Genomic DNA, 15,866 nt, shown 5'->3' with positions numbered 1-15,866 from the left:
ACCGAAGTCTCCTAATCTTCCTATCTTCCAACTGATTTAGTCTGAAAAGACTAATCCTCTCCAGTTCAGGATTCCAATACCAGCTCCTTGAAATGCAGCTTATTTTATTTATTTATGGGATGTGGGCATCATTTGCTGGGCCAGCATTTATTGCCCATTCCTAATTGCCCTGAGAAGATGGTGGTGAGCTACCTTCTTGATCTGCTGCCATCCATTTCGAGTAGATAGATCCAAATCCCATTAGGGAGGGAAATTACAAAATTTTGTCCCAATGACACTGAAGGAATGGCAATATATTTCCACGTCAGAATTGTGAGTGGCTTGGAGGGGAACTTGCAGGTAGTGGTGTTCCCATGTATCTACTGCCCTTGTCCTTCTAGATGGTAGAGGTTGTGATGGTTAATACAATTGTTTTTTCTATGTAGTTTACTTTGTGAGTGTGTATAGTTTATTTCTTTTGTCTGGTCTACCAGTATGGAACTCTATGCTCGTTGATTCTTTGGCAAGTTAATAAATTGGAGAGGAATAATCTGCCAGTAATATCTAGCTGTCATACACCTGTTCTCCTTTTAACACATTAACTAATGCTTTCTTTAACAAGGAAGTCATTTCACTGATATAACTTTTACTAGGCCTTTGCTCCATGGTTATTGAAATATTTTTGTCTACTAACATTTGCTGAATGGCACATTGTGCACTATGTTAGAATAAATTATTTGTATGCTTTATGCTGGCTGTGCTCCACAATTTTCAATGTGCTTTTACTCTTTACCAGATCTGCTTAGGAAGACTTGGATCTTGCTCATACCAGTGGCACTTTAGATAATTATCCAACCCACTGACACATACACATGGTACTTCCTGCTGGGATATTTATCTGAATGAGTATTGGTCCAGGTTCACAAACAGATGTGACTGACAGTTATTTCTGTAAGGATGGCATTAATCTTCTGTCACCGATGGCATTAATTGGTAATCTTAGAGACACATGGCTGTGTGTTTTATCACGCTGCTTCTGTGTCTGCAATTAGCATAAAGATTAAGATATAGTGAGGGAGCTTATTATTCATGCAGCTTCATTATGTTAACAGCTTGTTACTCATCAGAAACATTAAAAGGATGACACAAAGTATTATAGAAGTTGCAAACACTTCTTGGATGTTTACATTATGATTGTAAGTGCAGCAATTAGAACAGTTCATGAATAATAGACTGCAATTAGTTTGTCTTATTGCCATATTCTTCTCACCTTAGTCTGGACCTACCAGACTTTTTAAAGAATCAGTCAATAAACCCAAATGCAGAGTGAAATTTAATCATAGATCACTGCTGACAAGCGCTAAATTGAATTTGAAACCAGGAGTTATTTGACCAATTATGTCTACGTGATTTATCTAATCTTCATTCAAAGATTTCACCCTGCATGTAGAGCTTTGACTCTTCTGTTTGGTTTCTTCATTAAAAAAAATTGGTTTTGCCTGTTTCATAACGCCATGGAAACGCATATTTATTTTAATTATATCTAGTGTATTTAAAGACTTCTTTTTATATCTCATCACAGCCAAAGCAAAAAATATAGAGGGATGAAGGAATGGTTACATTTACATGTTGCTGGCTTTATGTCATTTTGGTGCAAATATATCCACTGGCACTTTTGCCTTATATTAGATAATATCCCCCTTCCCTGATACTACAGTGTGGAAGGTTCATGCTGCAGAATGGAGCATTTTTCCAGATCAGTGTCAATGCATAAAATCCTTGTTATTCAGGGGACATAGGGCATGGATTTCCCATGGATAACAAAAAAGGCAGGTACCCTTCCTATCTAACTCTCCTATTTACTGCAAGGGACTGTGTGAACAAATCAACGGAGAGAAAAAGGATGGTGTCAGGAATTGGACACTCAGTCCATGGGTAGTGAATCGGTGAGTAACGAGGAAAGAGCGTAATTACTTTCAGGTCATACATAGCACAAGACATATTTAGGAATGTGATTTATTTCTGCCATTTCTCCTTCCCCCACCCACATCTGATCCTCAGCACATTCATTTAAAGACATGGCATCGGGTTCCGCATATACATTGACAACACCTAGATGGCCTTTGCCATGCTGCAGTGCTGCCTGTGCCTGCAGGAGAAAGTCCTACCAGGCTCCAGCCTGCTCTCCAAAGCCCACAGTCTGACAGCATCGCCACCCCTCCCTCAGGAGTACATGGTATCCTCATTCCGTCCCATAGACAGCTTCAGGACGCCAGACATGACAGGGCTGCTGAAATTTCTCCCAGCTGACCACAGAGTTCTGGTACAACTTACCTGCTCTTCACTCTCTGCACATTCCCCCTTAGCCCCAGGTCGGACGATGCCAACCATGACTGAGCCCATTGCCTCCTGCCAGTGAAACAATGCAGGGGAGCAACCAAACTCCATCAGCCCTGATCGGCCTTCACCCTTCAGCCCATCCCAGCTCAAACCAAACCCAGCAGCTACCCACCACTCTCGGTCCCCACCCCATGATGGTTTCAATCCTCTGTAGGTACCCCATGGTCCTGCACCATCCTAGAGATAGGGGTGAAGGAGGAAAAGCCACAGAGCTCAGTTCCAATCAAGGCCTTGATGGTCAGGAAAATGGGGATGAGGGCCGGGACCCCTAAAGTCAGCCAAGAGGGGTTGCTCCTCCCAGTGAATGGACACCAGGGATGGCAGCAATCAATGAGGTAAAAACAATGACTGCAGATGCTGGAAACCAGATTCTGGATCAGTGGTGCTGGAAGAGCACAGCAATTCAGGCAGCATCCGAGGACAGGCAAAATCGACGTTTCGGGCAAAAGCCCTTCATCAGGAATAAAGGCAGAGAGCCTGAAGCGTGGAGAGATAAGCTAGAGGAGGGTGGGGGTGGGGAGAGAGTGGCATAGAGTACAATAGGTCAGTGGGGAAGGAGATGAAGGTGATAGGTCAGGGAGGAGAGGGTGGAGTGGATAGGTGGAAAAGGAGCTGGGCAGGTAGGACAAGTCCGGACAGGTCAGGGGATCGAGTTGCTGGAGGTTAGAAGCTAGGATGAGGTGGGGGAAGGGGAAATGAGGAAACTGTTGAAATCCACATTGATGCCCTGGGGTTGAAGTGTTCCGAGGCGGAAGATGAGGTGTTCTTCCTCCAGGCGTCTGGTGGTGAGGGAGCGGCGGTGGAGGAGGCACAGCACCTCCATATCCTCGGCAGAGTGGGAGGGGGAGTTGAAATGTTGAGCCACTGGGCGATTTGGTTGATTGGTGCGGGTGTCTCGGAGATGTTCCCTAAAGCGCTCTGCTAGGAGGCGCCCAGGCTCCCCAATGTAGAGGAGACCGCATCGGGAGCAACGGATACAATAGATGATATTAGTGGATGTGCAGGTAAAACTTTGATGGATGTGGAAAGCTCCTTTGGGGCCTTGGATAGAGGTGAGGGAGGAGGTGTGGGCGCAGGTTTTACAGTTCCTGCGGTGGCAGGGGAAAGTGCCAGGATGGGAGGGTGGGTCGTAGGGGGGCGTGGACCTGACCAGGTAGTCACGGAGGGAACGGTCTTTGCGGAAGGCGGAGAGGGGTGGGGAGGGAAATATATCCCTGGTGGTGGGGTCTGTTTGGAGGTGGCGGAAATGTCGGCAGATGATTTGGTTTATGCGAAGGTTGGTAGGGTGGAAGGTGAGCACCAGGGGCGTTCTGTCCTTGTTGCGGTTGGAGGGGTTGGGTCTGAGGGCGGAGGTGCGGGATGTGGATGAGATGCGTTGGAGGGCATCTTTAACCACGTGGGAAGGGAAATTGCGGTCTCTAAAGAAGGAGGCCATCTGGTGTGTTCTATGGTGGAACCGCTCCTCCTGGGAGCAGATACGGCGGAGGCGGAGGAATTGGGAATACGGGATGGCATTTTTGCAAGAGGTAGGGTGGGAAGAGGTGTAATCCAGGTAGCTGTGGGAGTCGGTGGGTTTGTAGAAGATGTCCACTCCACCCTCTCCTCCCTGACCTATCACCTTCATCTCCTTCCCCACTGACCTATTGTACTCTATGCCACTCTCTCCCCACCCCCACCCTCCTCTAGCTTATCTCTCCACGCTTCAGGCTCTCTGCCTTTATTCCTGATGAAGGGCTTTTGCCCGAAACGTCGATTTTGCCTGTCCTCGGATGCTGCCTGAATTGCTGTGCTCTTCCAGCACCACTGATCCAGAATCTGGCAGCAATCAATGTCTACATTGCAACTAGAAACAAGCGACATTCCCAGCAGGAATACAGCGAGCGAACGGCACACATCATAAGCAGCAGAATCTGCAGGCTTCACATTCAAATAGTTCATTCCAGGAAGTATTTTTATTTTAGGTTTTAAATTGACTTGATTTTATCAGTTTTATTTGCCAATGTAGGAACATAGCCATTTAAAGAACTGCATTTCAAATTAGAGGGTATGGCTGTAATGTTTTAATTTTTCTGCTAACGAAGGTCTGAAAGAACCTAACTCCAGTTTTAAGATGAAAATCCCCTTAAAGCTGCCTGATTTAAAGTTGCATTTTTCAGGAATGTAGCCACAACTTTGATGGGAGGAAGTTCTGCACCCTTTCTAAACCTCGAACACCTCCCATCTATTGAGGGAGAATTGAAAGATTGTGGTCAGTACCTGCCCATAATTTCTACTCTAGCTCTGATTTGGTTCTTGTAACTAATCAATATTAACTACATTTTAACACCTGCTTGATCAATATTCATCTACAATTTAAAGAAACGCAATCAGCAGGATGTGAACCTTTGCAGGGAAACCCCAATGGATTTCAAATCCATTGCCTTAACCACTTGGCCATGACTACACACCCAAAAATGGAACCAGTTAAAGGCATCGAAATGTCCAGTCAGCCATGATCATACTGAGTGCAGGGATAGCTCAGTGAACTGAATAGCCTTCTGAATAGCCTAATTGGGCCAGACCTCCTCTTTCTGCTTTTTTCCTACTTATATGCCAAGAGGACATATTTGAGTTGCCCTTTATATTAGTTACCCAGACTGTTCCCATACTGTCTCTTTGTCTTTTTGTATGCTGATTTTCTAAATTCAGCCTGGTTTGCTTTGCAATGTCACTCTGATATCTGTTAAATGCTCTTTATTTCCCTTCATCTTATACTCTCTCTCTCTCATATTGAGGGAGCTCTAGTTTTTGTTTGCTACCTTTTTCCCTTGGGCGAATATGTCTGAACTGTGCCTGAAACCCCATTAAAGGCAGCCTATTATTCCTTTCGATTGTTCCCTGCCAATGTTTGATTCCAATTTAACTGGAGTACCTACCCCACTAAAATTAGCCCTTCTCTAATTTAGTAAAAATACTCAAAATTTCTCCATGGCCACGAGTAGCATGAGGTGATGTTACCATTAACAATGTTCCCAAACTGTTCTTCACCTGATTGATCCATTTCATTTCATAAAATCTGGTCCCGAAATGTCTCCTTCCTCGTTAGACCGGAAACACCCGATTCCCCTGAACACCGCACTTATAAAACCCTTCTTCTCAACTTTAGTTTGTATTATTAGTCTGCTTTTCTGCAAACTCAGTTTGGCTCAACTTGGAAAGGCCAAAGACAATATCTTTGGACCTAATTATCAACTCTGTCCACACCTATTGTCACAGGCAGAGATTGACTGCTTGAAACTTCCACATCCTGAACGGAGCTTCTGACCTCATCACATGGAGTCCCAGTTCTGTAAATTTGTTCATCTCCACTCCTGCCTCAGCACATCTAATTCTGAAACCCTCATCATTGCCATTGTCACTGTAGACTCTTATTTCAATGCTCCCTTGGCCAGCTTCTCATCCTTCATCCCATCTAAATGTTTGCTGATAGGAAGGATGAGCAAAGTGATCATAGTGCTCTGTGCACAGAGCCAATCAAGAGGAGGGAGAAAGGAGAAGTGTAGTTGTTCTCGGAATAGTATAGTCAGGGGGATAGACAATGTTCTCTGTAGCTAGGATCAAGAGTCCTGAAGGCTATGGTGCCTGCCTTGTGCATGGGTTGAGGATTTCTCATCTGGGCTGCAGGGGAACTTGGAATGGGAGGGGAAAGATAGAGTTGTTCTGGTCCTCATATGTACCAATGGTATATGTAGAAAATGGAAGGATGTTCTGCTGAGGAATATGAGCAGCTAGGGGCTAAATTAAAAAGCAGAACTGAAAAGATAATAATCCGCAATTCCCACCTCAGCCACGAGCTAATTGGCACAGGATCAACAAGATTAAAGGGGTAAATGTGTGGCTCAAAGATTGCTGTGGGAGAAACGGGTTTGAATTCATGGGACATTGGCATCAGTACTGGGGAAGGAGGGAGCTGTTGTGATGGGACCAGAGTCCTGGTGCATTGCATAATTAGGGGTGTAGACAGAGTTTTGAACTAAATAGTGGAGGAAGTGGATTTAGTTCCTTGGAAAATTTTGGAAAATGTTAAAGGTGGGGTGTGGTGGAGGGAGTGGAGATGGCTCAGCAGGGCAAGTAATAGGACAGAGATATGGAAAAACTCAGGAATCTAACGTCAGGCACAGCAGATAAAGGGACAATTATGAGAGGGAGGCAGTCAAACAGGACTGAGGGTGTTGTACTAAAATGCACACAGTACATGAAACTAGGTAAATGAGTTTGTCATCCAGAATGAAATCAGTAGGTACGATGCTATGGGTATTATAGAGATGTGGCTGCAAGGGGATCAGGATGGGGAACTAAATATCCGAGGATATGCGTCCTATCAGAAAGACAGGCAGATGGGCAGAGGGGTAGATGGTTTGTTAGTAAGAAATGAAGTTAAATTGATAGCAAGAAGTGAAATAGAGTTAGCAGGTGTAGAATCTGGGTGTATAGGGTTGAGGAACCAAAAGAAAATATGACCCTGAGGGGAGTTGTGTACAAGCCTCCTAGCAATAGTCATGTTGTGGGGCAGAAAATAAATCAGGAGGTAGAAAAGGCAATAAGAAAGGCACTACTGCAGTAATCACAGGATCTTTAATATGCAAGTGGACTGGGAAAATTAGGCTGGTAGCAGATCTCAAAAAAAGGAATTTGTGGAATGTCTTCAAGATAGTTCTTTGAAGCAGTTTGTGGTAGAGCTCACTTGGGAACAGGCAATTCTGGATTTGATGGTGTGTAATAAGGCAGACTTGATTAGGGAGCTTAATATGAAGGAACCCCTAGGGGGTAGTGACCATAATATGATAGAATCTACCCTGCAGATTGAAAGGGACAAGCTGGAATCAGAAGCAATGGTATTACAATTGAGTAAAGGTAACTACAAAGACAAGAGGGAGGAACTAGCCAGAGTTGATTGGAGGGGAGCTGAGGAAGGAAAATGGTGGAGCAGCAATGGCAGGGATAATTCAGGAGGCACAGCAGAAATTTATTCCAAGGAAGAAACAACATATTCAGGGATGTAACCTTGGCTGACAAGGGAAGTCAGTGACAACATAAAAGCAAAAAAAGAAGCATACAATGTGAAGGTTAATAGGAAGCCAGAGGATTGGGAAGCTTTTAAAAACCAACAGAGGACAACTAAAAAACAATCAGGGAGGAGAAGATGAAAAATGAAAGTAAGCTAGCTAGTAATATTAAAGAAGATTACAAGAGTTCTTTTTAGGTAAAGGATAAGAGAGAGGTAAGAATGGGCATTACAGCCTCAGAGAAGCAGTAATGGGGAACAAGGAAATGGCAGAGGAACTGGATAAGTAGTTTGCGTTAGTCTTCACAGTGGAAGACACCAGCAGCACACCAGAACTTCAAGAGAATCGGGGGCAGAGTGTAATGGCCATCACTAAGGAGAAGGTGATGGGGGAAAGCTGAAAGGCCTGAAGGTTCAGTAACCAAAAGTGACCTTCTCTGCTCTGCAACAAGGAACCATTTGAAAAAAGCAATTTGTTTATGTACTTCAGGTGTGGGTGACATTTCATCTCCAACTTGAAATCAGATAGGAGATGTGGATATTTTGGGATGTCACCGTTGGATGATTTTCTTGGCTATTTTCATTGCCTCTGGGGAAATTATAGTTTCAGTTAAGGCAGTCTTTTGTTTGATCCATGTTGATTTCATGAAACCTGACTGATGTATGAGGTCAGGAGATACCTGTGGACATTTTAAGTCAGCATTTTTGGCTCCTCTTTTAAGACCATTTCAAGCCACCAAAATCCCAGGTACTGAATCAGACAATGGAGTTCAAGATTCAATAGTCTATATTTTATATCATCATTTTAGGAAAAACATGAGGGTCTTTCAGATGGCAAAGAGGTGTTTTACCAGAATGGGTCCAAGGATAAGGAATTTTAGCTATGAGGTTAGTTTGGATAAGATGTGTTTATTGTCCTTGGAGACTGGGAAGAGATTTGTCAGTGGTGTACAGGTTTAGGTAAGGCAAGCTCAGAAAATTCCCATTAGCTGATGCTGCAGGACAGTAAGCATCATTGTACAACACCTGAACCTAATTAGAATGTAAAATAAATATTATGCATACAAATTGGAAGTTAATAATCACTTATTTGAAATAAGAATAAATTATCGCACCTCTTTGTTACAATCTCTAGTATTAATATAAAATGGGTAAATGTATTGGTATGGGTAGGAAGGACCAGTTAGCATCCTGTTGTATCATAACTACTCCATGCTGTTTTTGTGCTATTAACAACAGGCTCACAATTAACATTGCATCTACATTCCTGTAGTTAAATAATAAATATATATTCTCCTGAAATTCAAAAGATGGATTAGTACTGAAATGGAATTGCATTTTGTTTTGGCAAAATTGAGAGAATATTGTGGCTGCAGTACAACCACTTACAGCTGATTGTCCCAAATATACCCATTTGTTAACATTGTAAAGAAGTTGTTATTTCATTGTCAGCATTAAGCAGAATAGAAATGTCAATAAACCAAGCTTCAAAGGCTGTATTAAGAAATCTGTTAAGAAATTTCAGTATGCATTGGTTTGAAAAAAATATTACCGCATTGAGAATCGCAGCTATAATAAAGAGCTGGTGATTAGCTTAATTGATATTGGCTCCTTGCGAAGTCCTTATTCCACTGGGCTTGGTTATCAACTCCAATCTGTCTGTCAGCATCAGGAAACATTCTCACTTTCTTTGCAGATCCTTTTAATCAACCTGCTTGGAGAGATTATGACACACCTGAAGAGCAGATGGGACTTGAACCCAGGCCCTCTTGTTCAGGGGTAGGGACAATACCATTGTGCCACAAGGGGATCCTATAACCTTGGTTGCATGCTGAAGCTTTTTCCAGTATTGAGAATTAAGTGGTAACTCTGCCGTTAGCAAGGCATTTACCATCCGTTCATAAATGCGGTTCATTATAGCATGTTATTGAATGCGTAAGTATGGACGTACGGTTAGATTGAAGTCATCTGCAGAGAACCTGCAGGACTTCAGTCGTCCTGTTGTGTGGAGCTTAAGGACACTAGCAGAGGCCCAGTCACTCATCAAATGGGACTTTATCTGCAGAAAGCTGGATACTTGTAACCTCAAAATCCACAAAAACGTATTCTATCCAAAGTTCTACCTCTTGAATATTTTTAGAATGATCATTAAATTATCCCCCAGACAAGAAAGCAAAGGTGGACTGCTATCTCAGCTCTCCAATCACTATCCAATGATATTAAGGTCCCATTTCCTCTGAATACTGGTTAACATATTTGTATTGTATTCCTGTCTACAATCATTTAACAAAGTTTATCTGTATAAACTTACATAGTCTGTGAGGTGCCTCAGAGCCATACAGATCTACAGCACAGAAAAAAGGCCCTTTGTTTTCTTGAACTGCTACAGTCCACATAGAGAATATGTACAGTGTCATGTGGACAATGCCTATCATCGTAGAGGCCAGTCTTTAACCAACTTTCTTCACTCTATGTGACATCATGAATCCACTGATTGCTTTGGAATCAAAACCTATGAATCCTGGCATCATCCTGGCAGTAAAGACCTAAAGGAGAAAGTGAGGACTGCAGATGCTGGAGATCAGAGCTGAAAATGTGTTGCTGAAAAAGCGCAGCATCGAAAAGCAGGCATCGAAACGTCGATTCTCCTGCTCCTTGGATGCTGCCTGACCTGCTGCGCTTTTCCAGCAACACATTTTCCAACAATGCAAGTTGTCCTGTTTTAACTTAAACGCTTTTAACTGGTCTGGAAGCAAGAAATTTTTAAAAAACAAATATTGCAGACATTTATATTTCTAACTGGAAACTTAGTTTGAGTTTAAACTAAATTAAAAAGAAAATGGATTTTCTGATACAAGGGTAGTAAGTTACTCACATAGTGAAAAAAATATTCTTGACAGAAACAGGAGACATGAGACAAAAAGCAATAGATTTCCCCTTTAATAGTAAAAGTATTTGTGGTATATTGATATGATGAGCACTGATTTCTGTGTTTGAGAGATTTTTACAGTACTGGTCTGATAGTTGAAGTAATAGATCCACTCAAATCTGTAATCTAATGGGGTATTATAAGAGGCACAATGAAAACTAAACTTAATAATCAGTGTAAAAAATAAAACACTGAAGTCACCAAGAACAGCAATTTTACTAGAGTTGCTCGGATGTGAGTTTATATAGGCTGCTCTCTGTGCTACTTTCATTATTCACATTAAACAAAGCACACTAGAATTTACAAACACTCCAGGACTGAATTAATGCCAAAGCTTTTCCTTTTGTGCCAGATGATAAACCCGCTTTTATACCAATCACCTCAATCCTGTGTAAACCACTGAAAGTGGGATTTTGGCTGTTTGTGTGAGAAGATTATTCAGATAGGCATTCACGACTCAGAACAGATCTCACAAGTGCCACTGGTTTGGGTCAATGATTATTTGAGGTAATCCAAGCCACATTATTAATTTGATATCAGCACACTATTGCTGTTTGATTAACAATGCCAAGTATAATTTCCCTGTCTGCCTGCTTACTTGTCCTGTGCTTTGTCTGGTGCATGTCTGCTTCTGGTAACTGAATCAAGTAACTTTCATTATAGTCAGTCCTGATGGTGATGCAGAGGGTATTGTGAATGTGTTTAACAGAACCTGTAGCAGTATGTACCCATTTACTGTCTCCCATTATCTTTACAGAGAGGGAAAAGGCCCGACGCTGTCCCATTGCTGGCAATAGCTGTGCCGGTGGTGTGTGGAAGTGTGCTATTGATTGTAATAGCTCTTATTTTTGTGGTTCTTACTGCACGTAAAAAACGTCAGACAGAAGGGACGTACAATCCAAGCCAACAAGAAGTGGCAGGGGCTCGACTGGAGATGGATAGTGTCCTTAAAGTGCCACCCGAAGAGCGCTTGATATGATGACTCAACTGAACATTTAGAGAAACAAATACTTTATTTTGAAAAAAAGGCCTCATATGTGACGGACATATGTGCTGAATACTACTGGTTTCTGATACAAAACAAGCACATTCTCTCAGTCCAAGCATCATGGTAAATCCAGCTGGTGAAACCCCCAGTGGGAAAATTCACCCTCAGTATTCTGCTTCTTGCAATGCCAGATGGATGAAATAACTTATAACAGTATCCACAGGAGTCAACCAAGACAGATTCAAGCATTTCCATTTACGTAATGACACAATGCAACATCACATCAACTAAGATCATCTCCGTCTCAGAAGTAGTTTTCACTGGTTATTCTAATCCTCCATCAGCATCTTGTATTGACTGAAAAGCTTTTAAACAAGCTCTTGCTCTCCAACATGAAATTATGGGGAAAATTTATTTTCACATAAGCAACTTTGTGAAGTAATTTTCAGTATTAAATAGTTCCTTAAAAGCAGATACAATGCCATCTGAAGTTCCATTTAAAAAAAAAGTTAGCAGTGTGTGAATAGTAGAGGTGTTTTTTTTCTCAAGTCAAGAGTTCCATATTAAGTGATGATATCTGTTATACAAAATTAATCTTCCCTGGAACTAATATCATTATCTAATGTTGTTCATGTCTAATTAAAGACATGTTGATCTTAAAAGTTCATACATTTGTTGCATCAACAGTTCTCAATGATTGACTGTTCCTGCCTAATTTATTGACAAACTGCTACTGTGTGAAAAATCTCCCCATAAAGCCAGGATGAAAGTTTGTTACTTCAGGTCAGATGTGTGATGTTGGACAGGGTCAATAAATGGTGTAACTTTCTCACTTCCATTTTACTCAATGGCGATGTTCTATAACAGAATGGAACTACACAAAGAAATTATGTTCCCATTATCGGTGGTTCTGTGGCTACAGCTGGAGGACTTGCAATCTGCATCATTGCTGTTATGGCTGTGGTGCTTGCTATGAGAAAGAAGAGGGCAACGCAGGGGACCTATAGCCCCAGTCAACATGAAAAGGATGGAGCAAGAGTGGAGATGTGGAACATAATGAAGCCTCCACCAACAGAAAGGCTTATTTGATGCTCATTAGTAAACTGCAGCTTATTCATCAGTATGAAACTGAAGACAATATAGGAGTTGCGACTGGTAAAAAGTGATCCAGTAGTTCAACTAGTTCTAACTAGATTCTGGAACCAAGTATGGTTTAAGTTGGTAAGAACTAATTAATAGTGTGTAGAAATAGGTTAATCTTAGAAGTACACAAGTGGTTAGAGTCAAATTATTTGCTGCTCACAAATGCAACACACAACATAAATTTATACTAAATATCTTAAGCTTGCACCACAAAAGTTTCAAAAGCTTTCTGAACAATTGCTCAATCTAATCACACAATGTGTTTTAGCACAGTTTGAATTGTAATCACTGTGGTAGTTTGCTGTTCTAAGATTAACCATGGAAATGATCCTTTTTACTTTTCCTGACTGATTACTTTCAAAACATAGGTTTTTAGTTAAACACTTTGCTTCCATTTTCCTTGGAGTATAGTCTCCACAAATAACAGCAATGGGATATAAAATAAAATGCATTGTCAACAGTATTTCTAAAAAAGGAGAAAGTGAGCACTGCAGATGCTGGAGATCAGAGTCAAAAAGTGTGGTGCTGGAAAAGCACAGCTGGTCAGGCAGCATTTGAGAAACAGGAGAGTCGACATTTCGAGTTGACATTCCTGATGAAGGGCTTATGCTTGAAACGCCGACTCTCCTGCTCCTCAGATGCTGCCTGACCAGCTGCGCTTTTCCAGCACCACACTTCTTGTCCCCAGTATTTCTAAATTATACAATGAAGTGGTAGGCAGCATTATTAAAATTAGTATGGCAGAATGTGGAATAATTATGTAAAACTGTGGTTAGGAAAAACAATGATTTCCATACTTAAACGTAAACTGTATCCATTTCAATCGGGTCAGGTGGAAGTAGGAAACAATGTGCTGAAACTCTAATATTTTGAGTCTAAAAAATGACACAAATGCAGTAGTGCATTCAACACTTTGTATTTTTATATATCTCAAATAGAATTTACTCTAAGCCCCACCAGTTTCGAAAATTCTTAAATAAAAATGAAGTCAAGAACGTCCCACTTCAGGAAGGCAAAAACATCATTTTGTATTGTGTTAAATAGTTCTGAGGCATTTAGTATAAGGCAAATAAGTAAAACTTTCTAGTCAAAGTCAATACACCTGCCTTTTCTGTCCTTTCGAAGCAATAAGTCCTTGAATTTTAAAAAAGTGCAGATTACTTTTTTTATAATCAAGAAAGTTCCATTATCGGGTTTGAGTGAGGGAGGGTCCAGAAGCTGCTTAAACCATAAGTGCCTTTCACAGGCTTTGGGAAGTCTCAGAATGAAGCAGTGAGAATGAAGCACAGTCAGAATGAAGCACAGTCAGAATGAAGCACAGTCAGAATGAAGCACAGAGAATGAAGCACAGTCAGAATGAAGCAGTGAGAATGAAGCACAGTCAGAATGAAGCACAGTCAGAATGAAGCACAGTCAGAATGAAGCAGTGAGAATGAAGCACAGTCAGAATGAAGCACCATGAAGCAGTGAGAATGAAGCACAATCAGAATGAAGCACAGTCAGAATGAAGCAGTCAGAATGAAGCACAGTCAGAATGAAGCACAGTCAGAATGAAGCAGTGAGAATGAAGCACAGTCAGAATGAAGCACAGTCAGAATGAAGCACAGTCAGAATGAAGCACCATGAAGCAGTCAGAATGAAGCACAGTCAGAATGAAGCAGTGAGAATGAAGCAGTGAGAATGAAGCAGTGAGAATGAAGCACAGTCAGAATGAAGCACCATGAAGCAGTGAGAATGAAGCACAGTCAGAATGAAGCAGTGAGAATGAAGCACAGTCAGAATGAAGCACAGTCAGAATGAAGCAGTGAGAATGAAGCACAATCAGAATGAAGCACAGTCAGAATGAAGCAGTGAGAATGAAGCACAGTCAGAATGAAGCAGTGAGAATGAAGCACAGTCAGAATGAAGCACAGTCAGAATGAAGCACCATGAAGCAGTCAGAATGAAGCACAGTCAGAATGAAGCAGTGAGAATGAAGCACAGTCAGAATGAAGCACAGTCAGAATGAAGCAGTGAGAATGAAGCACAGTCAGAATGAAGCACAGTCAGAATGAAGCAGTGAGAATGAAGCACAGTCAGAATGAAGCACAGTCAGAATGAAGCAGTGAGAATGAAGCACAGTCAGAATGAAGCAGTGAGAATGAAGCACAGTCAGAATGAAGCAATGAGAATGAAGCACAGTCAGAATGAAGCACAGTCAGAATGAAGCAGTGAGAATGAAGCACAGTCAGAATGAAGCAGTGAGAATGAAGCACAGTCAGAATGAAGCACAGTCAGAATGAAGCAGTGAGAATGAAGCACAGTCAGAATGAAGCACAGTCAGAATGAAGCACAGTCAGAATGAAGCACAGTCAGAATGAAGCACAGTCAACTTGCAATATCTTTTGGGACAAAACCTTAGGACAGATGTACTGACCTTAAAGGGATTGCAACGTTGATTTATGAGTATGATGCCTAGACTGCGATGATAAAATTATGAGGAGAGATTACATAAAATGGAATTGGATTCCCTGAAATTTAGTGTGTCAGGGAGTGATCTGATCAGTTTACAAGATTTGAAGAGGAAACAGACAGCGTAGATACGGAAGAGTCATTTCTATTGATTGAGGAACCTGGCAGAATTAGGAGGCTGAACAACTTGATGCAAACCTTTCAGGAGTGAAATGAGGAGACACTTCTATGCGCAAAGGATGCTGGAACCCTTTTCTACAAAATGGAAATTGACAAAGAGATTAACTGATAATTTAAAAACTGAAATTAATCAATTTGTATTAACTAAAAGAACGGAGGAATATGGGACAAATACTGTTTAATGAATCAGATTGAAGATCTTGCATGACCTTATTGAATTGCATACAGGCTCAAGGGTATACATCAAGGGATAGATTGTCTACTTGTGTTCCCACGTTGTAATCTTCCTACGTTAGAAAATAGATTATGGAGTACATTTATTAGACATGTTTTTAAAAATATGCTGGAATAAAATGGTAGTGGGGAGGACCAACAAATCTTTTTTAACTTTTACTGATAGGAGTAGGTGATAGTTTTGTCAAACGGTCATTCTCAGCTGGCTGAATGTAGAGAGGTTTTTTTGAGCAAGTCTTCCCTCGCACTTGGTGTAGTGCAAAATTACATTTACATTCATACAAAAAAAACCTAAGTTTTGCACAATCATTCTTGAACAACAGTTTGGCACTTGTTGGTAGACTAACACTGTTGTTTATAAAGTCTCCCATTGCATTGTTAACTCAGCATATACATTAAACGGCATGCTAATAGCAGGGAACCAAAGTAGTGCTGAAGAGGTGAAGGGTTCAACTAGACTCTGAGCTACATCAACATAAATTGAAACTGAAACTATTTTCTCTAAACATGACCTAATT

At 41.3% G+C, this 15,866-nt stretch overlaps 1 protein-coding gene across 1 annotated transcript in view; it reads left to right on the top strand.

Annotated features, from left to right (window-relative positions):
* The window catches only part of LOC122564827 (protein crumbs homolog 2-like), a 182,181-nt gene extending 169,174 nt beyond the window's left edge, over positions 1-13,007 (top strand). Inside the window, exon 13 of the mRNA XM_043720129.2 lies at positions 11,110-13,007. Coding sequence (XP_043576064.2) covers positions 11,110-11,331 — 222 coding nt within the window. The 3' untranslated portion in view covers positions 11,332-13,007. The remainder of the gene's footprint in view (positions 1-11,109) is intronic.
* Positions 13,008-15,866: the final 2,859 nt, after the last annotated feature.

Source organism: Chiloscyllium plagiosum, unplaced genomic scaffold (assembly GCF_037043375.1).
Source record: "Chiloscyllium plagiosum isolate Xiang-an unplaced genomic scaffold, Cpla_swu_hap1 HiC_scaffold_21, whole genome shotgun sequence".
Lineage (NCBI taxonomy): Eukaryota > Metazoa > Chordata > Chondrichthyes > Orectolobiformes > Hemiscylliidae > Chiloscyllium > Chiloscyllium plagiosum.
This window is presented reverse-complemented; position numbering and strand designations above follow the sequence as displayed.